This window comes from Trachurus trachurus (genome assembly GCF_905171665.1).
Source record: "Trachurus trachurus genome assembly, chromosome: 21".
Classification (NCBI taxonomy): Eukaryota; Metazoa; Chordata; class Actinopteri; order Carangiformes; family Carangidae; genus Trachurus; species Trachurus trachurus.
The window spans coordinates 21,583,607-21,602,635 of NC_139899.1; the positions used below are offsets into that span (position 1 = coordinate 21,583,607).

At 41.8% G+C, this 19,029-nt stretch overlaps 1 protein-coding gene across 2 annotated transcripts; it reads right to left on the reverse strand.

Annotated features, from left to right (window-relative positions):
- Positions 1 to 1,238: 1,238 nt before the first annotated feature.
- Positions 1,239 to 17,833, reverse strand: tfg (trafficking from ER to golgi regulator). Of its 2 annotated transcripts, none has more exons than XM_083997406.1 (8): positions 17,673 to 17,833; positions 15,212 to 15,425; positions 14,918 to 15,001; positions 11,785 to 11,931; positions 10,793 to 10,960; positions 9,456 to 9,602; positions 3,045 to 3,137; positions 1,239 to 2,595 (listed from the first exon to the last, which is right to left on the reverse strand). In XM_083997406.1, the coding sequence occupies exons 2-8, from the start codon at positions 15,393 to 15,395 to the stop codon at positions 2,186 to 2,188; spliced, it is 1,233 nt and encodes a 410-aa protein (XP_083853532.1). In that variant the 5' UTR covers positions 15,396 to 15,425; positions 17,673 to 17,833; the 3' UTR covers positions 1,239 to 2,185. The 2 variants fall into 2 exon arrangements, with proteins under 2 accessions (XP_083853532.1, XP_083853531.1); XM_083997405.1 differs by having other exon boundaries at positions 1,239 to 2,598.
- Positions 17,834 to 19,029: the final 1,196 nt, after the last annotated feature.

Consider the following 19,029-nt stretch of genomic DNA (forward strand, 5'->3'; position numbering starts at 1 on the left):
TCCAATTGACTTCAGTGTTTTTATGGCAAATTAAAGGTTTAACATTATGGGGAATTACACTTGTTTGCTTTCCTACCAAAAGTTAGTTAAGATGATAGATTTGCGATGAAGTCTAGCTCTGTCAACAAAATCGTTGATTTATTGTTGTTTTTTTAATCCGCACAAAAAAGAAGTATAAATAAAAACCACAATTCACTTTTTTTTTTAATTTTTTTACAGTGGCTGAACTATTCCTTGTGGCTTGGTCAGTACCAGCTGCCAGGCTACAAGAATAGACTCCAGTAAAGTTACCAAGAAATAGTCCAATACATGAGCCTTCTCAAAACAGCAGTTTTTATACCTCAGACTAAAATGAACAAAATACACCTGATTAGTGATTTTATCAGGTTATCAGTGATTGATTGTACTGATAGGTGAGTTTTATCACCTTTGGACAGAGCTAAGCCAACAAACTGTGCAGCCTCTAATTTATCTAGGAACTAAGAAAACATATTTTCATTAAAAATACATCTGACAGTTATATTCTTTAATGATTGAACAATTATTTGGTGTATTAGATCCCAGATAAGTCTGAGCAAAACATTTGCTTAATCCCTGAAACTCAAGTTTACATGTTCAAATTTCTTTGTTATTCTCCCCCTCCCCCAATGCCGAAATGACCATCATATATCAGTGGGGAAATGAGAGACATAACATTTGAGCTGATTTATCAGTTAATGAAATTGTTGGGTTTCTTTTCTTCTTCTTTTTTTGTCAGTTGTCATGAGTCAGATAAATCCCCTAATACCGTGCCGACTAACTTTATTGATGCAGCAGACCATTTACAGTGCACAGACTCATCTAAAACAGTGATTTCACTTTGGCACAGGCCAGGTGGAGAGTTGCTACACACACACATACACACACTTCTCTGAATTATCTTTAATAAACCCTGTGCGAGTAATTCCTCGCACTCAGTGAGACAGTTTGACACGAAAAGACCAACCACACGCTCCCATGCCACATGTCCCAGCCAACCACAACCCACAGGCAGGAAAACAAAATGGGAATACCAGCATTACCACACTTTTCCAAATTCATGTGGGGGGAAGAGAGAGAAGCCAAACTTAACTGAGACATGAACTCAGAAACCACATAGAAAGACAGAGAGGGTGTTAAGAGAAAGACGGTAAGACCACAGTTGCCAAGAGCAACACAAAACAAAAAGATTAATAATAATAAAAAAAGGGAACTCCAACTGGGTCTCAATCATTTATTAGGTTCAAGAAAAAAATGTTACAGTTTATACATAAACAACTAATCTCACTTGAAGGTGGAATTTGATTTGATATATTAGTAAAAACCAGTGATAAGAGAAAAAGAGAGGAATAGCAAGCTGTACTGGAGGTGATATAACTAGCTGAAGAAAAGAAGCCATCTTCATTACACTGGGATCTACACCTCCCACAAGCCGTCACTTAGCTAGTGTTCCCAACACGGGGCAGTTTCATTGACACATTAATACCGACATGGTGGTAAAACTGATCAAATAAAGAAAAATAAACAAAAACAACCAAGGGGTAACTCTTCATTTTAGTGTCTTATAAACGCGTCTATGTATGGTACACACAACTCAACACAACTTGGCTGAGGTGTTTGTCACAAATGCGAAACGTGAACGCCGGCCGATCTCACTCGCAAAATGAAGTGTTACCACGGAAAAAGGACGATAAAACAAACAGTTTGTGCAACAGCCTGTTTTGGTCTCCCAGGTGTGTGCATACAGACTGGTTACAGGTTCACAACGACAGGTACGAGAGGGCAGGCAGAGCAGACGAGAGGTGGCGACATGGGGGGAGGAGGAGGGGGAGGGGGGAGGGGGGGCGACAGGAGGGGATTGGACAGCGGGGGGCCAGAACAGAGCGGTGTGTTCAAGAGACAGCGTACAAACACTAACCATCAGACTGGGGCGGGAGGGGGCTGCTTGTTTTATATTTGGACTTGATATTTGTATCAGAGGGGTGGGGTCAGGAGGAGGAGGAGGGGGAGGAGGGAGGAGGAAGGGGGGTGGGTGGGTAGGTACAGCAGTAAAACCATGTTTCCTGCATCCACTCCAAACAGCTGGAGCCTCATAGAGGAGGGGGAGGGGTTTGAGGGTGGGGGGGAGGGGATGTGTGAGGATCAGTGATCAGCAGCTGTCCTCCTTTTACCGGTATCCAGGGCCTGGCTGAGTGTAGCCCTGACCGTAAGGGGGGCGGTTACGGGCGTATGGGTTGGCGGCGCCCGGAGGGGGGGTGCCGCCGGGGGGCGCGGTGTACCCTGGGCGGGGCTGGTACCCGGCGCCGGGCTGGGAGCTGGGCGGCAGGCTGTAGTTAGCGGGCTGAGAGGCCTGGGAGGTATAGTTTTGGGGAGGGAAGGCTCCCGGTGGATACTGCTGGGCTGCCTGCGACGGGTGGGGCTGCTGCTGGCCGCCTTGGAAACCCGGGGTCGGGGCCTGGCCCGGGGCGGGGGCCTGGGAGGAGGGAGGGGCGTAGTTCTGAAACTGCTGCTGCTGCTGAGGCTGAGGCTGTGGCTGTGGCGGACCGGGCTGAGGGGCTCCGGGCTGAGGGCTGTATCCTGCTGAGATACGGAGGGAGAGAGGAAGTGTGTTTAATTCACTGGAAGGATAACGGAGGATCCACTGGTAACCCTTTAATTTACAGGCCACTAATTACGCGATAATGCCCAAAAATAACAATTAACTGTGTAGTAATGTCAAGAAATAGCCTAGAAATAATGGTCAATTTCATAGTAATGTCATGTTTTTCATAAAGGCAAAAGATTACATGCTTTTCATGCTTTGAATTTTTTGGGAAAGGCCATAATTTTTCTCCACCAAGTCCTTGCAATTGACCGTTATTTTTTGGCTATTTCTAGACATTATGACGCAATTACTTATTATATTGACATTATCAGACAATTAGTGGCCTGTCAAATAAAAGGGTTACCAATCCACTTAACTCAACAGCAGCTACCTGTCTCCTTTTTTTTTTTTTTTTTTACAGTCTGAACACTTTTGCTCTTACCAGGATACTGCTGCATACCGTACTGCTGCTGCGGCGGGGCACCTGGCTGCTGAGGCGGGTATCCACCTGGAGCCTGGTACTGGTACACCTGACCTGAAGACACAAAGACAAGCACAAATCAATAAAAAAAAAAAAAATCACCCATCGCCACTTTTTAGACAAGATTGAATGCACTTTGACTGACACTTGGTGACACATGAGTCTCCATCGGGCCAGATCACAAATCAGAATTAAGCCCATCATATTTCTCAGCCAACATGCAAATCACATTAAGAGCCATCGGCAGTAAGAAGAACAGTTTGTATCTTAAGCTGGTTACATTCATAAGTTTGTTATTAGTTAGCTGAAGTTAGCCAAACACATCCCACATGATTCCCATTAATGGACGACAAGCCTTCACAGACTCTCGGAGATCAGATGAACGCTGCAACAGCTCAGTGTGTCTTCTAAACGACGGCATGTGTTGAAACCCAAAGCAGCTTATAGTTGACTAATTGTGCCTTAATTTCAAGTGTAACTGTTGTTGCCATTATCACAAAGTAGCCTCGAGGTCCACATCCCAGTTCACCCAGTTTCAACATCTGGCAGTGGACTGAACAGCAAATCCATCTTGAACGCTTTTCAGGTTGCATTTTTGAGATCAGATAGCCGTCCAGGCCGCCCAAGAAACACAAAGTGACTGAGCGTAAAGAGGGGGGGGATTGTGTCTTCCCAGACATACCTGAACATCTGGAGAGAATAACACACAACTGCCTCAATGAAAACAGCTGCAACCACTTCGATACAAGTGTCTGATGCCAAGAGAGCCGGTGCCCACAGAAATCTTTAACAGCACATTTCTCAGGCACCTGCGCCCTTGGAGCCAATTCTTGCTGCAGATGTATACACACATACATATGTACATACTGCATCTGACACATGCGTCCACTGCCGAGGGCGGAGAGACGTTCACGTGATGTCCGAGGCAGATTTTCCTGCGTCAGGACGAGACCTTGTCCTTCGCAGCGCCAGACATGTCTAAGTCTTCAGACAGCGACTTCCTGTTGTACTTTTATAAACGATGATTTCACCAGTCCACCCTGCCTACGTGCACATGTGGAGGATCGTCCCACTCGTGTGCCTTAAATAGCATTTCTTCAAAAGGCCTCGAAATATCCAAGGACGTCTGCAGCATCAGTTAAACGTATTACCCACCTCTCAATAGAACGACTGTAATCAGTATTTTGCTTGACAGTGATGCCAATGAGCAAGGTTTTTTTTTCATGTTTCAAAAACATGAAAACTTATTTTCCTTATTATTTTAATTTGCTCATCAAGTTTTCCATTGAACGTCTGAGTGTTCAGCAAACATGCAAAGACCTGGCACACTCGTGTTCTCCCTTAATGAGGCCTGAATCGTACTCCCAAATCTCCTGCCTGGCATATAAATTGGAGTGATGAAACATGCAAAGTACAAAGAGAGAAGGCAATAATGAAAGAGGGCTGGGCTTGGGTTCACAGATTTTTCAAGCACTGGTAAAACTGGTGTTGATTTTCCACTCTTTGGGAGGGCCGATACTGTAGCGACAGTCAGGTCTAGATGGGGGTATAAGAGCGAAACTGAAGGACTTTGAACTCCCATTAAGCTTTTCTGTCCTTTCAAGGAACTTCAGTGCATCCAAAAATGGAAGAAAACTCTTTTGTTTTGTATCCACTGGTTCATAATTCAGTAGAAGAAACAATGTTATTCACTTCATCTGTGAATGGTCATAATGTTGTGGCTCATTGGTCTATATTTATTTCAGTGTGCCAATATAAAGTCATTATCTCATAAGAATGCTGCATGTCAAGGTCTGGGCTGTGTTAGATCGTAGGTTTGGATGTGGCTGCATTGGATACGGTCAGAAATGGGAAGCTGGTAATGCTGCGTTCAATTTAACTCGTAAGTCTGAGCTGGGAATGACGTCAGAGCCGAGTTCCAGTCACGTGTTGGTAACAAGTAGTGGTTGGAATCACCAGAGGCCCTGTGATACAATATCATCACGATACTTGTGTCTCAATACGATATTATTGCCATATTAAAAATACTGCAATATGCTGCGATGTATTCGCTTTTTCAACTGCAAATGATGTCCGCAATTAAAAACGTTGTTAATATCTGTTTTTTTCCAATAAGATACATTTTGTCTGTTCAGATCGATACTTGGCGATTACTTGAGCAACAAAAAAAAGCAACAGCTTTGTTGTTGTTAACATTGTTGGCTAACAACAGCCAAGACACCATGCCATAGCTTGGGCGTGAATGCAACACAACAACGTTTTTGGGTACGACCAATGAAATTACACAAAAACTACACTGAGTGGCTAATAAACAGTGGAATATGCAGCTTTTATTCACTGTTGATGCACAGAGCAGCCATCTTGGATTGCAAGCTCGGGGGTTATTGAAGTTTGTCCGAGTTTCCAAGCTGGAACTTGGACTTCTTATGACGTAGCCGACTGGGAACTCAGAAAATCCGACTTCCGAGTCGAAACGCAACACACCAAAAGACCTGAGTGACTCAGACATAAGGTCAAAACCTCTACTATGGCCAGGCGGTGAGGTTGGAGCGTCTCCAAAACAACACACAGTCCAAGCAGCTTAGGCTCATTGTTGCAGAAGTCAAGCTGTAGTTTAAATGCTCAGGGAGACACTTGACAACTAAATATTTAGCTAGAAACGGTGTTACCTCCTTGGTGTCTTTTTATAAGCTCTGAAGTGATGTGGCAACCATCTGTTATCTCACTGACAGCACCTTTAACATGCTCTTTATTGTGCGAAGAGGCATGTGTGTGAAACTGGCTTCTTCTCCTGTTCTCCCCGCTCTGTAATCCATCATAGGCGTTATGTAAGAGTGACAGAGGGATGTGAGGCTGCGAGGCCTCTTTGGCCTGGGAGTTCACTTCATTCCAGCGGATCCAAAAGGTTCAGCTATTGGGGATCAAGATATTTAAGACAGTGTTGCTCCGCGTCAGGAGATGAAACCCCGAGCTGTGCTGATCTGAGTGCATGCCTTGTGAAGGCGTCATGAGAATATGGCCTTATTTTTCAATAAACATTTCACACCAAACACACATCTGCCCATCTGATAAAGAGCCTCACGCGAATGTCTGAGCTGCTGCTGCTTCGTACACGTGTTTACAGTTTTGTTCCTGCACTTATGTAAATTACTGCCAAGGGGTCCATCAGCGTCTGAGAGACAACGGGTTGAAATCTTTACCATCTGCTTATGGATCTTGTTAGCGGCATTCTTACGGTCACAAGTAATCTAAGCTTGCATTACAAGGGAGCCTCAGGCTCGCTTTAAAAGGCCACGAATGCTCAGCTGGTGTCTAATCTCATATACTGGAATTACCTTTTGTAAAAATCGACTGGCTGTTCTGCCTCCAGGTTGTCATACTGACAAACAGTCTGCAACCACGGACAGGAATAACGCAAGGAAAGGGGGGGGCAGGATCTGGTTTAATGTGTTAGTGTGCCAACCATCTGCAGCCTCAGGAGTAAGAAAAGAGATGGAGAAGGGAAATGGTAAAAGAGGGACCAGTACGGGGAGGACAATATGTTCATTGTCCACTGTCAGGCCCAGGATTTATCTAACAACCTGCCCTGAGATTACGAGACGGAAACTAAGAGAAGCTGCCAATGTGTGGTGACGATGCCTGACTGAACTCAGTGGGTTCAAAGTTAACATGCTCAACTTCTGCAGCGCTAACACTTCATCACACAGGGACATTTTTCACTTGTACTATAACTTGCAGAAGGTGGACGTGTCAGTTTTTTAACTGGGGGTGTCCTGATCCAATGGTTTTTTTTTGCCTCTGTCTTCATCTGTCTCCTTTATTACTGGATATCAGCTGATAGTGATATTACTATTTACTCAACTGTTGAATATTTCTGACATATTACACCACTAGCAGTGGTCTTAATCTGAAACAAGCTCAGGTCCTGTTTAGAAATGATTCATATGATATGAATAAAAGTTAATCAGCTTAATCCTCTCAGTGATTCTTTTTAAATGCTTAAAACTTTTCTCAGTTGAATCAGACTATGTCATCGTCTTACAACTGACCTTTGCAGCTTCTGATCCCGTGCATTTGGCTTAAATTATCTGGTAGTTTATGAGTTATTTTGACTTCAAATTTAATTAAAAAAAAAATCTGCCTGACACCAATTTGGAATCCAAATAGTTTATTTTCCTCCTAAACATGCATTTTTTTTGTTACTGAGGATCATGACTTCAGTTTATAATATAAAAAATAGACATGACAAGAGGTTGCACACAAACATCACAGAGCACGAGACGCACTGTAATGAGCAACTTGAAACTATTACTCAAAAATAACTATTCTACAAAAACATTCATGTCGTTTGCAGCAGTAAGCCAATCCTGCCAATATTATACTGTAACCGTGCAGAGGTTGGACTGATCGTGAGACCTCCATGATGACACGGCCGCATCGACCACACCAGAGTCAAACATGAAATCAGAAAGAACAAGTTGCTTATTAGACAACAACGTCTCTGGTTTCTCCCTGTCCTCGTGTTATGGAAGGAACAGAGAACCATGACCAGCTTTCTGCTGAGCTGGATGTTTGTGTGCAACACGCTGCGTTGCTGGCTAACCCTGTGACAGAGGAGTCTTCTTTCTGGACCGACTAAACAGTGTGTTTTTAGCTCCATGGATAGACCCAATTCTAACCAGGCCAAACCACAAACCACCAGAGAAACAGAAGTAGTCATAGCACATGTGTGCTGACTTTCAGCGTTGCAGGTGTGACTGCTCTCAGAGCGAGTTACAGCTCTCGGACGGTGCAACATGAGGCATCTTTCTTTTTGCCCCCAGTGGCTTTCACATTCATCTGGACCAGATCACAGACTGAAAACAATCCAATCTGCGTATAGCAATGTGGTAAACTATTTAAATACAAGAGGCTTCACCTTTATGGCTGCACCTGCCTGGGCCTTTCCTGACAAAGGGAAAACAGGTCAGAGAAATCCCTATAGTTAAATGCTTGCGAAAGGAATAAGATTTTTTTTTTTTTAAAGTACATGGCACATTGGCTGATTGGCACTGTGCTGAGTAAATTGAGTAAAATAAGGCATGTTTGTTTTTGCCAAGACTGCCTGATCCTTTTTGATCATTTATCTTTATCTAAGGTTTTGGTTTGGCACCAACACTTCGGTGTTAAAATCTGCACACGGGGGAGAGCTGTGATAAGGTCTGCGCTGAGTAAGATAAAGGCTAAGTCCATGGATACTCCATGTTTACATAGTGTTGATTAAGACTCCACCATAGTGATAATTTCTCATCTAATGAAACATGCTGCCTCAACAAGAATGGATGTGAGCACCAAAAAAGGTAATAAGCGTACAGTACATGCCACTCTGAATCTGTTAGCCACATTAGTCAATGTAAATCAGTTCACAAAGATCCCAGGCTTATATTCTTCCCATGAATCATTTAACCTCAATTTGATCTTTTGATTACAATTATATGCAGCATTTTGTCAATTTCTTTTGTGTATTTCACTTAATCTAATCAGTTAAGGATGGCCGGCAGGATGAAAGTAATACTTTCTGTTTTCCCAATGAGAAATAAACAGAAGGTTAATTTAATTTAATCAGCACAGCTAAATAAACAATGTAAGTATAGTCTGTCACTCCGATCTCAGTCATTACATGTAACTGAGCTGCACATGGACCCAAGTAGACCAGAGAAGAGTGGCATGACTGAAGAAAGCTGAACTCACATTCTTACTGAATATACTAAAGAAAGAAAGAAAAAACTCCAAAAAGAAAGATTCACTTCAGAAAGAAGGATTTGAAAAGAAAGAAAGAGATATAAGAGAAGAAAGAGTGTATGTGCTGTGCAGTATCTACATGAGCACAGTTTACACAGGCCTGAACTATGAACACGACAGTATTAAAGAACCAATACTGCTGAAAATATTAACTATCTGGCCTGTAAACCAAGTGAGACCGGCTAAACGTACCATGACAATATTTCTAGGTTTACAGGAATCCAGCATGAACTACTCTTTGGAAAACAAATAACCTTGGATCAGTATTTTAGGTCAACGTGTTCAAACCGTCCTGCTCAACAGGGGGTCATAATTAACGAGGCTACTTTGGTGGGAGTGTTGGATAAACATCCCATATAACAGCACAACATATGCAACTGTTTAGCCACCCACACTGCGGGGTCTCCGACTCCCGTGGTCATTAGGACATTAAGCCTTTTTACACACTTTATATCACACTCATATATATTTGCCTCGGAGTGCGCCAAGGTTTTTGTGCTGACCTATGGTATAGGCTGCGTTACATAAAGACACATACACATGGCGTCTTTTCTGTGGACATCTGTTGTGTGTAAAAAAAAAACGTCTTACCGTCCATGCCAGCTGGGGGCGGCTGCTGTACTCCAGGGTAGGGAGCCTGTGGCTGGGGGGGCACTCCTGGCTGAGGGGCTGCAGATGAGGAGGAGGCGATGCTGTCAGGGGTTCCTGAGCGCTCCTCCGGGGCAATGGCTGCGGGAGCTACTCAGGTTAACACAGAGATGGGACAGACATGAAGACGTGTGGCTGTGGATGCCTTAAAGGACAGATATAAGCTGCCTGAAACTAAACAAATACACACATGTGAAAAAAATAGAAACATCCCTATTCAACATGTATGAACCAGGAAACTGTTCATCCTCTAAAATGAACAAAACCACAAGGAAAATGTAGCTTTTTTCTTTCACTTCTTCAACAACAATGTCAAAAAATGTGATGAATGTAATATTCCTCTGTGGAAAAGTCAGTAGACCTTTGGCCTTGGACAGTAGGATAGCCGATTTCAAATCCCCACGGAGCATTTCAATGGGATGAAAACTGAGCTTCGACCAGGCCATTACATAACGCTTCATTTCTTTCCTTTTTTTCCAGCTATTCCCTGGCTGGATTTGTTTGTGTGCTCAGGATTATTGTCCTGTTTAAAAAAAATAAAAAAGCCTCTTTCGGTTCAACTTCAAATTTCGGACAGATGGCTTCCCATTATCCTCAAGCAGTCTTTGTTTTGACGAAGACTTCATAGGTGAATCAGTGAATCCAACCTGCCCGGTCCCTGAGGCAGGAACTGTTGTTGCTGTAGCCAAACAACTATCTTTGATTCATCTGTCCAAAGCAGATTATTCCAAAAAAGCCTGGCCTGGTCTTTACCTGTAAGTTTAGTCTTGCTCTAATGTTATTTTTGGACAGCAACGACTTTCTCCTGGCACGCCTCCTGCACTGGTCAAATTTGTGTAATGTCTTCCTGATGGTAGACGCATGCACTTTGACACCAGTCACCTGCAGATCCTGTGATCATACTGCTCTTCATACCATCAGATCTTTGGGCTGAATTTGCCAAAGTCGTGGACAACCTGACAATCATTTGAAATCCATGCCAACTGCAGATGATTATGCATTCGGCAGGGTGATTTATTTCAAATAATTTGCAGATCTTTTTAAATCTAAGGCCAAACTCATCCACAACCTTTTTTTCCCCTGAAGGATTTTAAAGATCTTGGCGTGATGACCCCATAATCAAGGAGAACACCAGATCCTAGTTACCAAATGTCTAAATATGGTTTCAAATTTGTTGAAAAACAAAAAAAAAGTCAACAATTTCCATGGGTTGAAATTATTTTTTTTCACAAAAGAGACAAAAAAACTTTTGATCTCTGATACTGGATATTGTGCACTACCTTGGGCCTGGTCCTCGCTCAAGCCGAAAGCAGAGATGACATTCTTGCTGACCTCGTCCTGGTTTTTTAATGGGTCGAAGGCTGACATGCTAGCTGCGCTGACAGGAGTGGCCTGTTTCAATGTGGGGTCTGCTGCCATGACTTTTCCTTCACGTACATCCAGTGATTCTGAAAACAACAACAACAACCAGACACATGTTTAAAAAACCAGCAGAAATAATGCATGTATCATCATATATCAATAACAGACTTGTTATTATGAACAAAACATGTAGTACAAAAGGCAAACTAACTAAACCACATCCCTGTTTATGAATAATAAACTTACTTTTATACTTGTATATCATATTACACTGTAATGTGGCAGCAATGTTCCTCATATAAATGCTCTGGTCAGTCATGATGACAAGGGAAGGGCTTATGTTTGCTCTTGCTGCGGTGTATGTGTGTGGGTTGAGTGACCACAAACAAAATGGGACTAGTATGTTATGTCTGCAGTATAATATAATATACAAATGTAATGTACAATTCCATACAAATCTACACAAGAAAAAGAGATTGCATCTTATAAATGGTCTCAGTCTGGTGCCAGTGTCCGTGTGGGATACAGATTTTACAAGCATGGCAGCGAGCATGTGAAATATGGACAAATGTAGCTCGTTATAGAGGCCGCGCAGGGCCCATCAGCAGGATTAAGAGATTTAACACAAGGTTTGCAATGAAAAAAAAAGAAAGAAATCAAATCACAGTTGGCTGTATGACTGTGTTTGTGCACATCTGCCAGAACCCAATAGGGCATAATGCTTGTTGTGGACCCTAGAGGTTAAGCCTGTCATTTGTGCTTCTCATCAATAAACTGAAATTATGAGTTTTATGTTAAAAGAATTCGGAGCAGTTGTGCACACAGCTGCTGTAGGAATGACTGCAAATGATGCAAGAAAGTGCAATATGTGTAACCGTACTACTAGTGCTGCCCATGCAAGCACACTTACCACTGTCCGGTGCTGTGGCAGCCAGGCCGGGTTCTGTGGGAGGCTCCAGGCTGTCCAGGAGATTGTTGACTTTGTTCCTGAGCTCAATGAGCTCCCTACGCAGGTACTTCACCTGACTGGACTCCAAAGGCCGCGGCTGACCATTCACTGCAGACGGCAAGGCGGAGGGAAAGGAACCGTGTGAGCAAATCAAACAAATCCTTAATATTTATTTGGAGAGTGTGGTTTAGCAAAGTCAAACATTTCTCAATTTCAGCACAAGCCAACACCATCTGTGTGTTAGTCCTCAAGGAGGATGATAGATAGCACCTGAGCACTGATTGCTTTTACAGAGTACAACACTCCTCTGGTCCATACCTTTATTAATGGGAAAATTTTGTGCATCACTGAATCTGGATCTCATTTAATACGATCATTTCCTACTTGGGACAGTTTTGTCTTGAACTTGAACCACTTGTTGACATGGATCATGGTCTCCAACTGAGTTACAACCATGAGCTCCTAGGAATTTCTGGGTAAGACTGTACAAAACATGTCAACAGCTTAGCAGATGGAAAGAAACCACGAGAGCGCTGAACATACAGACCGATGACACGAGTAAGTGTTTGAAGGAGCCTCAAAACTGAGGATATACTGCTGCCCACAGAGAGGCACGTCGTCTACTACTGGAAATATGTTCCCGGTGAATAGTGATTAATGAGGAAGAGGGCTGTCGTTAAAGGAGCTCATTAGTCAATGAAGAAAAACAACAGAACTGTAACATACAGCAACATCTGTATAACGTAAAACCTTCTGGAGTTCATTGGTCTGGAAAAGCTGTTTAATTCAACACTAAGCATGTGCACATTATGAATAATCTGTCCAAATTCTGTTAGCTCCTCATTCAGAAGACCTGGGATTACAGGGATCATCCATCACATGGTCGACTTCACAAAGACATTCATGACAGCAGCCGGGCTGACAGAGGGATGGGGCGCTTCATCGTCGTCATCACCGCAACCACCGCCACCGCCACCACCACCACACCCTGCCTGCCAGTGAGGCATTTAACCAACAATAGAGCTGGGAACACTGGGCACAGGCACGCTGCTGTAGCATCCAGCTTGTTTTTCAGGCCGTATGTGACTGTGTTGATTTTACCTCGTGTTAAGACACGTTTATCGAGACAACAATCGTGCTAAAGCAAACCAAACTTCTTCAGAACCATCAACTGCACATAACCTGCACCAAATGGATCGTCTTAACTACTTTCAACCTTTATTTTCCGCCATTCTAAATCGATTAAGGAGCGAAAATTTCTATTGCCGAAGAATGAATGCAACAATAGAGGACCCCAGACATTCCTGTCTCACACAAGGTTCTCTGTTTGGGTGGATAATGTTGAACAGAGATCCACGGGGTCATGAGGTACTGAGCTGAACCACAGGCTGCCATGGAGAGTCCAGCCACGCTCGCTTTTCTCTGAATCTCAACACATGTCTGAGGATATCATATCCACGTGAAGTCATGCCATGTGATGATGAGCCAGCACTCAGCTTTGATTGGGAGGAAGTAAAATACTTTTTTTCCTCTTTTATTAAAAGAAGAAATAAATATATTTTACAGCACCCCTGGCTAATAATAGCAGCGAGGGGAGAACAGTCCGACTATGAGAAGAGCGCAGGAACCAGCATCATGTTGTCATTACAAATTCTATTATTAAATTTCCATGATGCCACGGTGTGTTATGGTTTTGAGACAAGTTCTTTTTCACAGCTGACAGCAATATTCTGTAGACTTGTAAAGTTGGGTTTTGTTTATGTCTCTATTCCTCATACAGGTTAAATCTCTACCACAAGTTTATGTCCTAGCAGGAAAGACAAAACCCTGAGACACTGCACTGTCTATCCAACAGCTAAACACTGGGATGGCTGTGGAGGAGGAAGAGCAGGACGCCCACTAACTAAAGTGTCCTTAGGCTAGATACTTGATCAATAACACTAAAACAATAAATAAATATAAAAAATCACTGTGTATAAGTGCAGTCCATTTCCATTAATGTATTACTGACTTTAAATGAATAACATTTACAGGAAATAGAATAATTCATGAGCATTAACAAAAACATGTGTAACGCAGAAGTGGCCTGCCAGGAGACATCAGCAGTGAAAGCATCAAGTTGAATTTTGACATTTACTGAAACAAAACAATCCCAGATGTAATATCTGATCAGTAAAATCCAATTAATGGCATCCAATATTCTTCTAACTTTGTGTATCTGAGTATCTGCCATCTTTTATTATATGAGCATATTTTCTGTTAAGTCTTTATTTTTTTCTTTTTGACAAATTCAAACAAGGACTATACTAAGCAATAGTATTTCTTATTACGTAGTTGTTGTTGTTTATGTTTGGAAATACGGTAATCACATTTTCAAAATCCACTCTTTATGTACTCAGCTGTACATCGCAAATAGTTGATGGGGTCCTGGTTTTTAGTGCAAGCACATTTCTTATTCCAATGTAATCATCATCATCAATTATACACTATAGATTAAACAATGCACTGTATGTGACCAGTCTTATACTGTAAAAACCCTTGAATTTTGAACACAAATTTGATGCAACATCTTGCAGACAGAACAGAACAGGTTTGAGCCTGATCAGTTAGGGTGAGGCCTGCTGGCTGTTTGGATAATGTAATTAATTCTTTTCATAAACCTACAAGTCACACTACTTTACTGAAACGACTGTAGGCAAAGCAGGGTTGATGCATATCTAAAATTAGAACAAAGATCTTTTGTCTATATATCTTCAGCCTTCAGTCTCGTTATTTGTTTGCTGAGCCAGTGCTAAGAGACGTAAATAAATTCCACCCAAAACTAGTGCAGCAGGCAACTTCAGTGGGACAGTGAAGGGCTGAGGTTTGTTGTCTGAAACTAAACTGGACTGCCCTCCAGTGACTGGTTGCTGTAACAGCCGATGTGAAACATCTTGGTTTACAGTTCACATGGAAAAACGCCATTATATGATTACAGACTTTCAGCTGAACCGACTTGAATTTCGATTTCCTCTTGGCAAGATTCCCGTGCATCACTTAGTGACACTCTTATAAAGTGGTGACAGAAAGCAAAGGAAAAGCTTTAACATCTTACCGAACAAAGTCAGTTTGAGTATTCTACTGCACTGGATGGCGAAGGAGAGGTCAGAGCTGTCGAAGATGGTGATGAGGTCGTCATCTACAATAATGGAAAAGAGATCAGATGATTCAATATACTGGACATTTTACAGAAACTATTCTTTCAGCAACTTTTTCGGGGGGAATTTTGGACAGTTTTAGTATCATAAAAGTACATGAAAATTTACAATACATAAAATCGCCTGAGAAAAACACATCTTATTTTACCCTTGAGACTAATTGGGACCAGTTAGTCTGTGGTCTGACTCACCTTCATCCTTGTATTTTATGGTAACCTCGTCGTTACTCTGCAGCTTGCCCCTGAAGACACGCTGCATCATCAGCACCAGCTCGTCGTAGGTGATGTCTTCATTATGGATAGGGATGCGTCTGATGTCGTCACCCAGCTGGGCTTTAATGATCAGCTTCCCACTCAGGTCCAGCTGGCCGTTCATGGTGCCGTCTGACCTGTTCTGCTCCCACCACTGAAAAGAGTCGTCGGAGGAGATGTTGTAAAAATAACAAGCCAAACAACTTGCCTCTTCCCTTCTGTCCTTCCTTAGTGTCCCTTTATCTGTCACATTTGTTGTGTAAATAAATACAGACATACACTATGTTAAGAAGAGTGAATACGAATCATTAGAGCATTATAACAACATGCTAAATAAAGTTATTTTTTGCATTTTGTTTTTGGCTACCATATCACATGATTTGCATGATCCTCAGCTGAACTCACTTCCCAGATTCAGGAGACAGGATGGATAGAGGAAAAAAATAACCACTGCATGCGCCAAACTTGTCAGTGCAGTAAAGTAAAATAAAACAACTGGAAAGTCTTCACAGACTGTTTTTATGTAACAGAGGCTTGCGTCTTGCAATTTCAATTAAAAGCTGCACCACCACACAGACTAAATAATGGCTATGAGTCATGACTCTGTTGTTTTCATTACATGTGCATGGACATTTTAACATTAAATATGTTATTATCAATATGGTTCTCTAGTAGTGTCAAATATTCACAGATAACGGCAAAAAACTGCATGATATGACACTTCTTAAAGTTGTCTATGCATATTATGGCACAATACAGTGCTAGGTGCCACTGCCACAAATTGAGCCAGCCCCTGCTGCCTCTCTTTGTTGATGCACTAATCTTTAGGTAGAAGAAACCAAAACAATACATGTATTGTCATAAAACAGCCTTGGAGATCTTTAGGAATCTCCTGATATAACTATGTTTCCCATTATTTGGTAAAATAAACAGACAGCTCATGCAGTCAAAGAACCTGGTTTATTCAAGTGCACGACTACACTATCAACAGCAATATTAATATCCTTATAACTACATGTATTTGTCATTGTCATTGAGGCCTTGGTGTGTAAGTAGGTTAACAGGTCAGGGGACACGGCTGCTGTGAGAGTCGTTATTCATGAATTAATTGTGGTTGTTTCTTCATCAAGGATAATGCGATTGTGATGAGATTAGCAACTCATCTGTACTGATCTTTATTGTCTTGCTTCAAGGCACTTCATGATGATTACTAGGTGAAAGAGCAAACCCGACCTTTACGTTAAACCTGTCTCCATCGGTATCTTTAACTCCATTAGTAATTTTCACTTTGAGGGTCTAAGGGTCAAAAATTACCCCGTGAGGTGGCAAAGACAACTCTGTGCCGTTGTGGATCTCCTTGTACAGTATAGACTTTGACCCAAATAAAAAACCTGGTCAGATAAAGAGGGTCAAAGCTTTTCAACCAAGCTGAGTGAATCTTTCAGAAAAAAAAAACTGTAATGTGATCATTTTGACATCAGATCAGTACAAACAGAGCGGATTTTATTGCTTCACATGCAATCAGAGACCTAGATTTTTTTTTTTTTTAGTCTGTGGTGATCCAACATGTCTCTCATGACATGACTGTGTACTAACTGTCACCAGCTGGATTAACAAACCAACGTTACCTGCTCATGATCTGGATCCGGGGCTGAACAATTTACTACTGACTGTGAATTTAATTCCAGAAAACACTGCGGCTTTGCCTGTCCCTCCTACTAGCCAGATGAATAATTGGCTGGATGCTAGGGATTGTCTGGTGGCTAACGTTTAGCATACACTTGTATTAAATGAGGACAACACTAACAACAACAACAACAACAACCAGTATGCACCGGTACTGACTCCTCCACACTACATATAGCCTATAGATAGACATCATCATTAAAGCGCAAGTCATCTGTCAGTGGCCCATTGACAAACAGTGTCATACTAACTGCTAACATTTACTAGGCCGTTTCATCAATACACTGTCACTGTTAACGATATAAACCAGGCATATTGACTTATACTGCTAATATATTCAATTTGTCATTGAAGATTTGCATGAGTTGGATTAAAATAAAATACGTCGGGAAAAAAACGATTTCCTGTGTAACTTTTAATACTATATCTCCTTTCAATGTGCAGTCAGGGCTACATAAGCTAACATATGTATTCTTGGCTAAGTTAAGGTTGAAACTGCACTGTCTTTTTTAAGTAACAGTGAATTAGTCACAGGTATTTTGTCGCTAACTTCCCACAAAACGGTCCTTACACCTGTTTTGGTTGGGCGAGTTAGCTTAGCATTAGCATTAGCTCCTTACATTAGTCAGCTAACGGCACAGGGAGGAAAAAACAGCGGAGTAGTTCAAACTAAAAGACAACACGGCTGGAATCAAAACACAAGAAAGTCCTTCACCTGAATCAGACGACTTGACCACGCTGTATTTCACAGGTTTTGCCCCCAAAACCGTGAAAATCAACTCTGTGTTAGCTCGGCTCTAGCCAGACCCGGGCCAGCAGCAGCATCAGGAAGTGTCCTCGAGACTGTCAACGTCACGCCAGCCAGTACGTGACGTGGCATTCACGGTGCGCAGCCGCACAGCGTCCGGACAAAGTGCGCTGGCTGTGTGTGTGGACTCAATGACACATCTAATTGCTAAAGATACATTTGGCATGCAAAAGTTTGGCTAAAATGTATGTTGATGTAAACAGTCACCTGAGTGAATGCATCTTTTATTATTTTTGTGAAAAGGGGAAACAAAGCAGCACCCTGCCCAAACCTTTTCTGCGGGACCTTTTCCTTTTCTGTCATTTTGAATATGAAAAGATGAAAATAAAATACATACATTAGATTGTTTAAAATGTAAAGGGAATGTGTCATCTGTAACTTTATGCCTTTTGAAGATCATTTCATCTTTCACTTGCGTAACTGTACATTTAACAGAGACTTTGACCAGGGGTGCCAAAACTTTTGCATGCCACTGTAATAAACCATACACCAGTCATTTAACAGCTGAGGATCATTTATTATTTTTCATTTGGTTCACAATGTATGATTTTTGTTGTTTTTTTTAAATCCATGTGCACAGGCTGAATAGCTGGCTTTCTAACGTTGAACAATGAAAATACCTGAAGACATAAGACATTGTAGGAGGTAGACTGAATGAAGGAGAAAACAACAAAACAACAGGACACCTGCAGCAAACCTCGCCCTTGCACACAGAAGCATTTTCTAAGCAGCAGAACAGAGCTGTGCAAATGTTTTAGGTATTAAAACTAAAGTGAGAATGCTTTCAACAGACTGAATAACTAACATTGAGATCAGCATGACATTTTTGCATGATGGATACAAATGTAAACATGTGAAGAGCTTAAAATCTTTGCACAGGACTGTATATGTTGGAATAGTTCATATCCACTCTAATCTGCATCTGTTCTGCTCAGGACAATATCTGGATTGGGATGATGATGATGATAATGCTCTGATAATGCTAATAATCCTAAATTATCTTTCTCTCTGTCTGGAGTAAAGTAGCAGACTCAGTGATGGAGAGGGTGAAAGTGATTGAATTCCAGTGGAAAAACACAATTAATTAAATAAATAAATAAAAAGAAGAATAAATAAATAAATAAGACAAGTTTCAGCTAAAAGTGTACCCTATATTCTATCTTATCCTAGCAATCAGTGTGAGAAAACCGGTTCGTAATATTTGGACATGAATAAGAAATTGAAAACACAGTTTCGTCCAGTCGCAGCTTAATTCTTCACTCCA

Coding starts and splice junctions, on each gene's coding strand:
- tfg (XM_083997405.1), bottom strand. CDS start 15,395: ATGAACGGCCAGCTGGACCTGAGTGGGAAGCTGATCATTAAAGCCCAG. Junction 11,932..14,917: donor ACTCAAACTGACTTTGTTCG/GTAAGATGTTAA, acceptor TGCCGTCTGCAG/TGAATGGTCAGCCGCGGCCT. Junction 10,961..11,784: donor TGCCACAGCACCGGACAGTG/GTAAGTGTGCTT, acceptor TGTTGTTTTCAG/AATCACTGGATGTACGTGAA.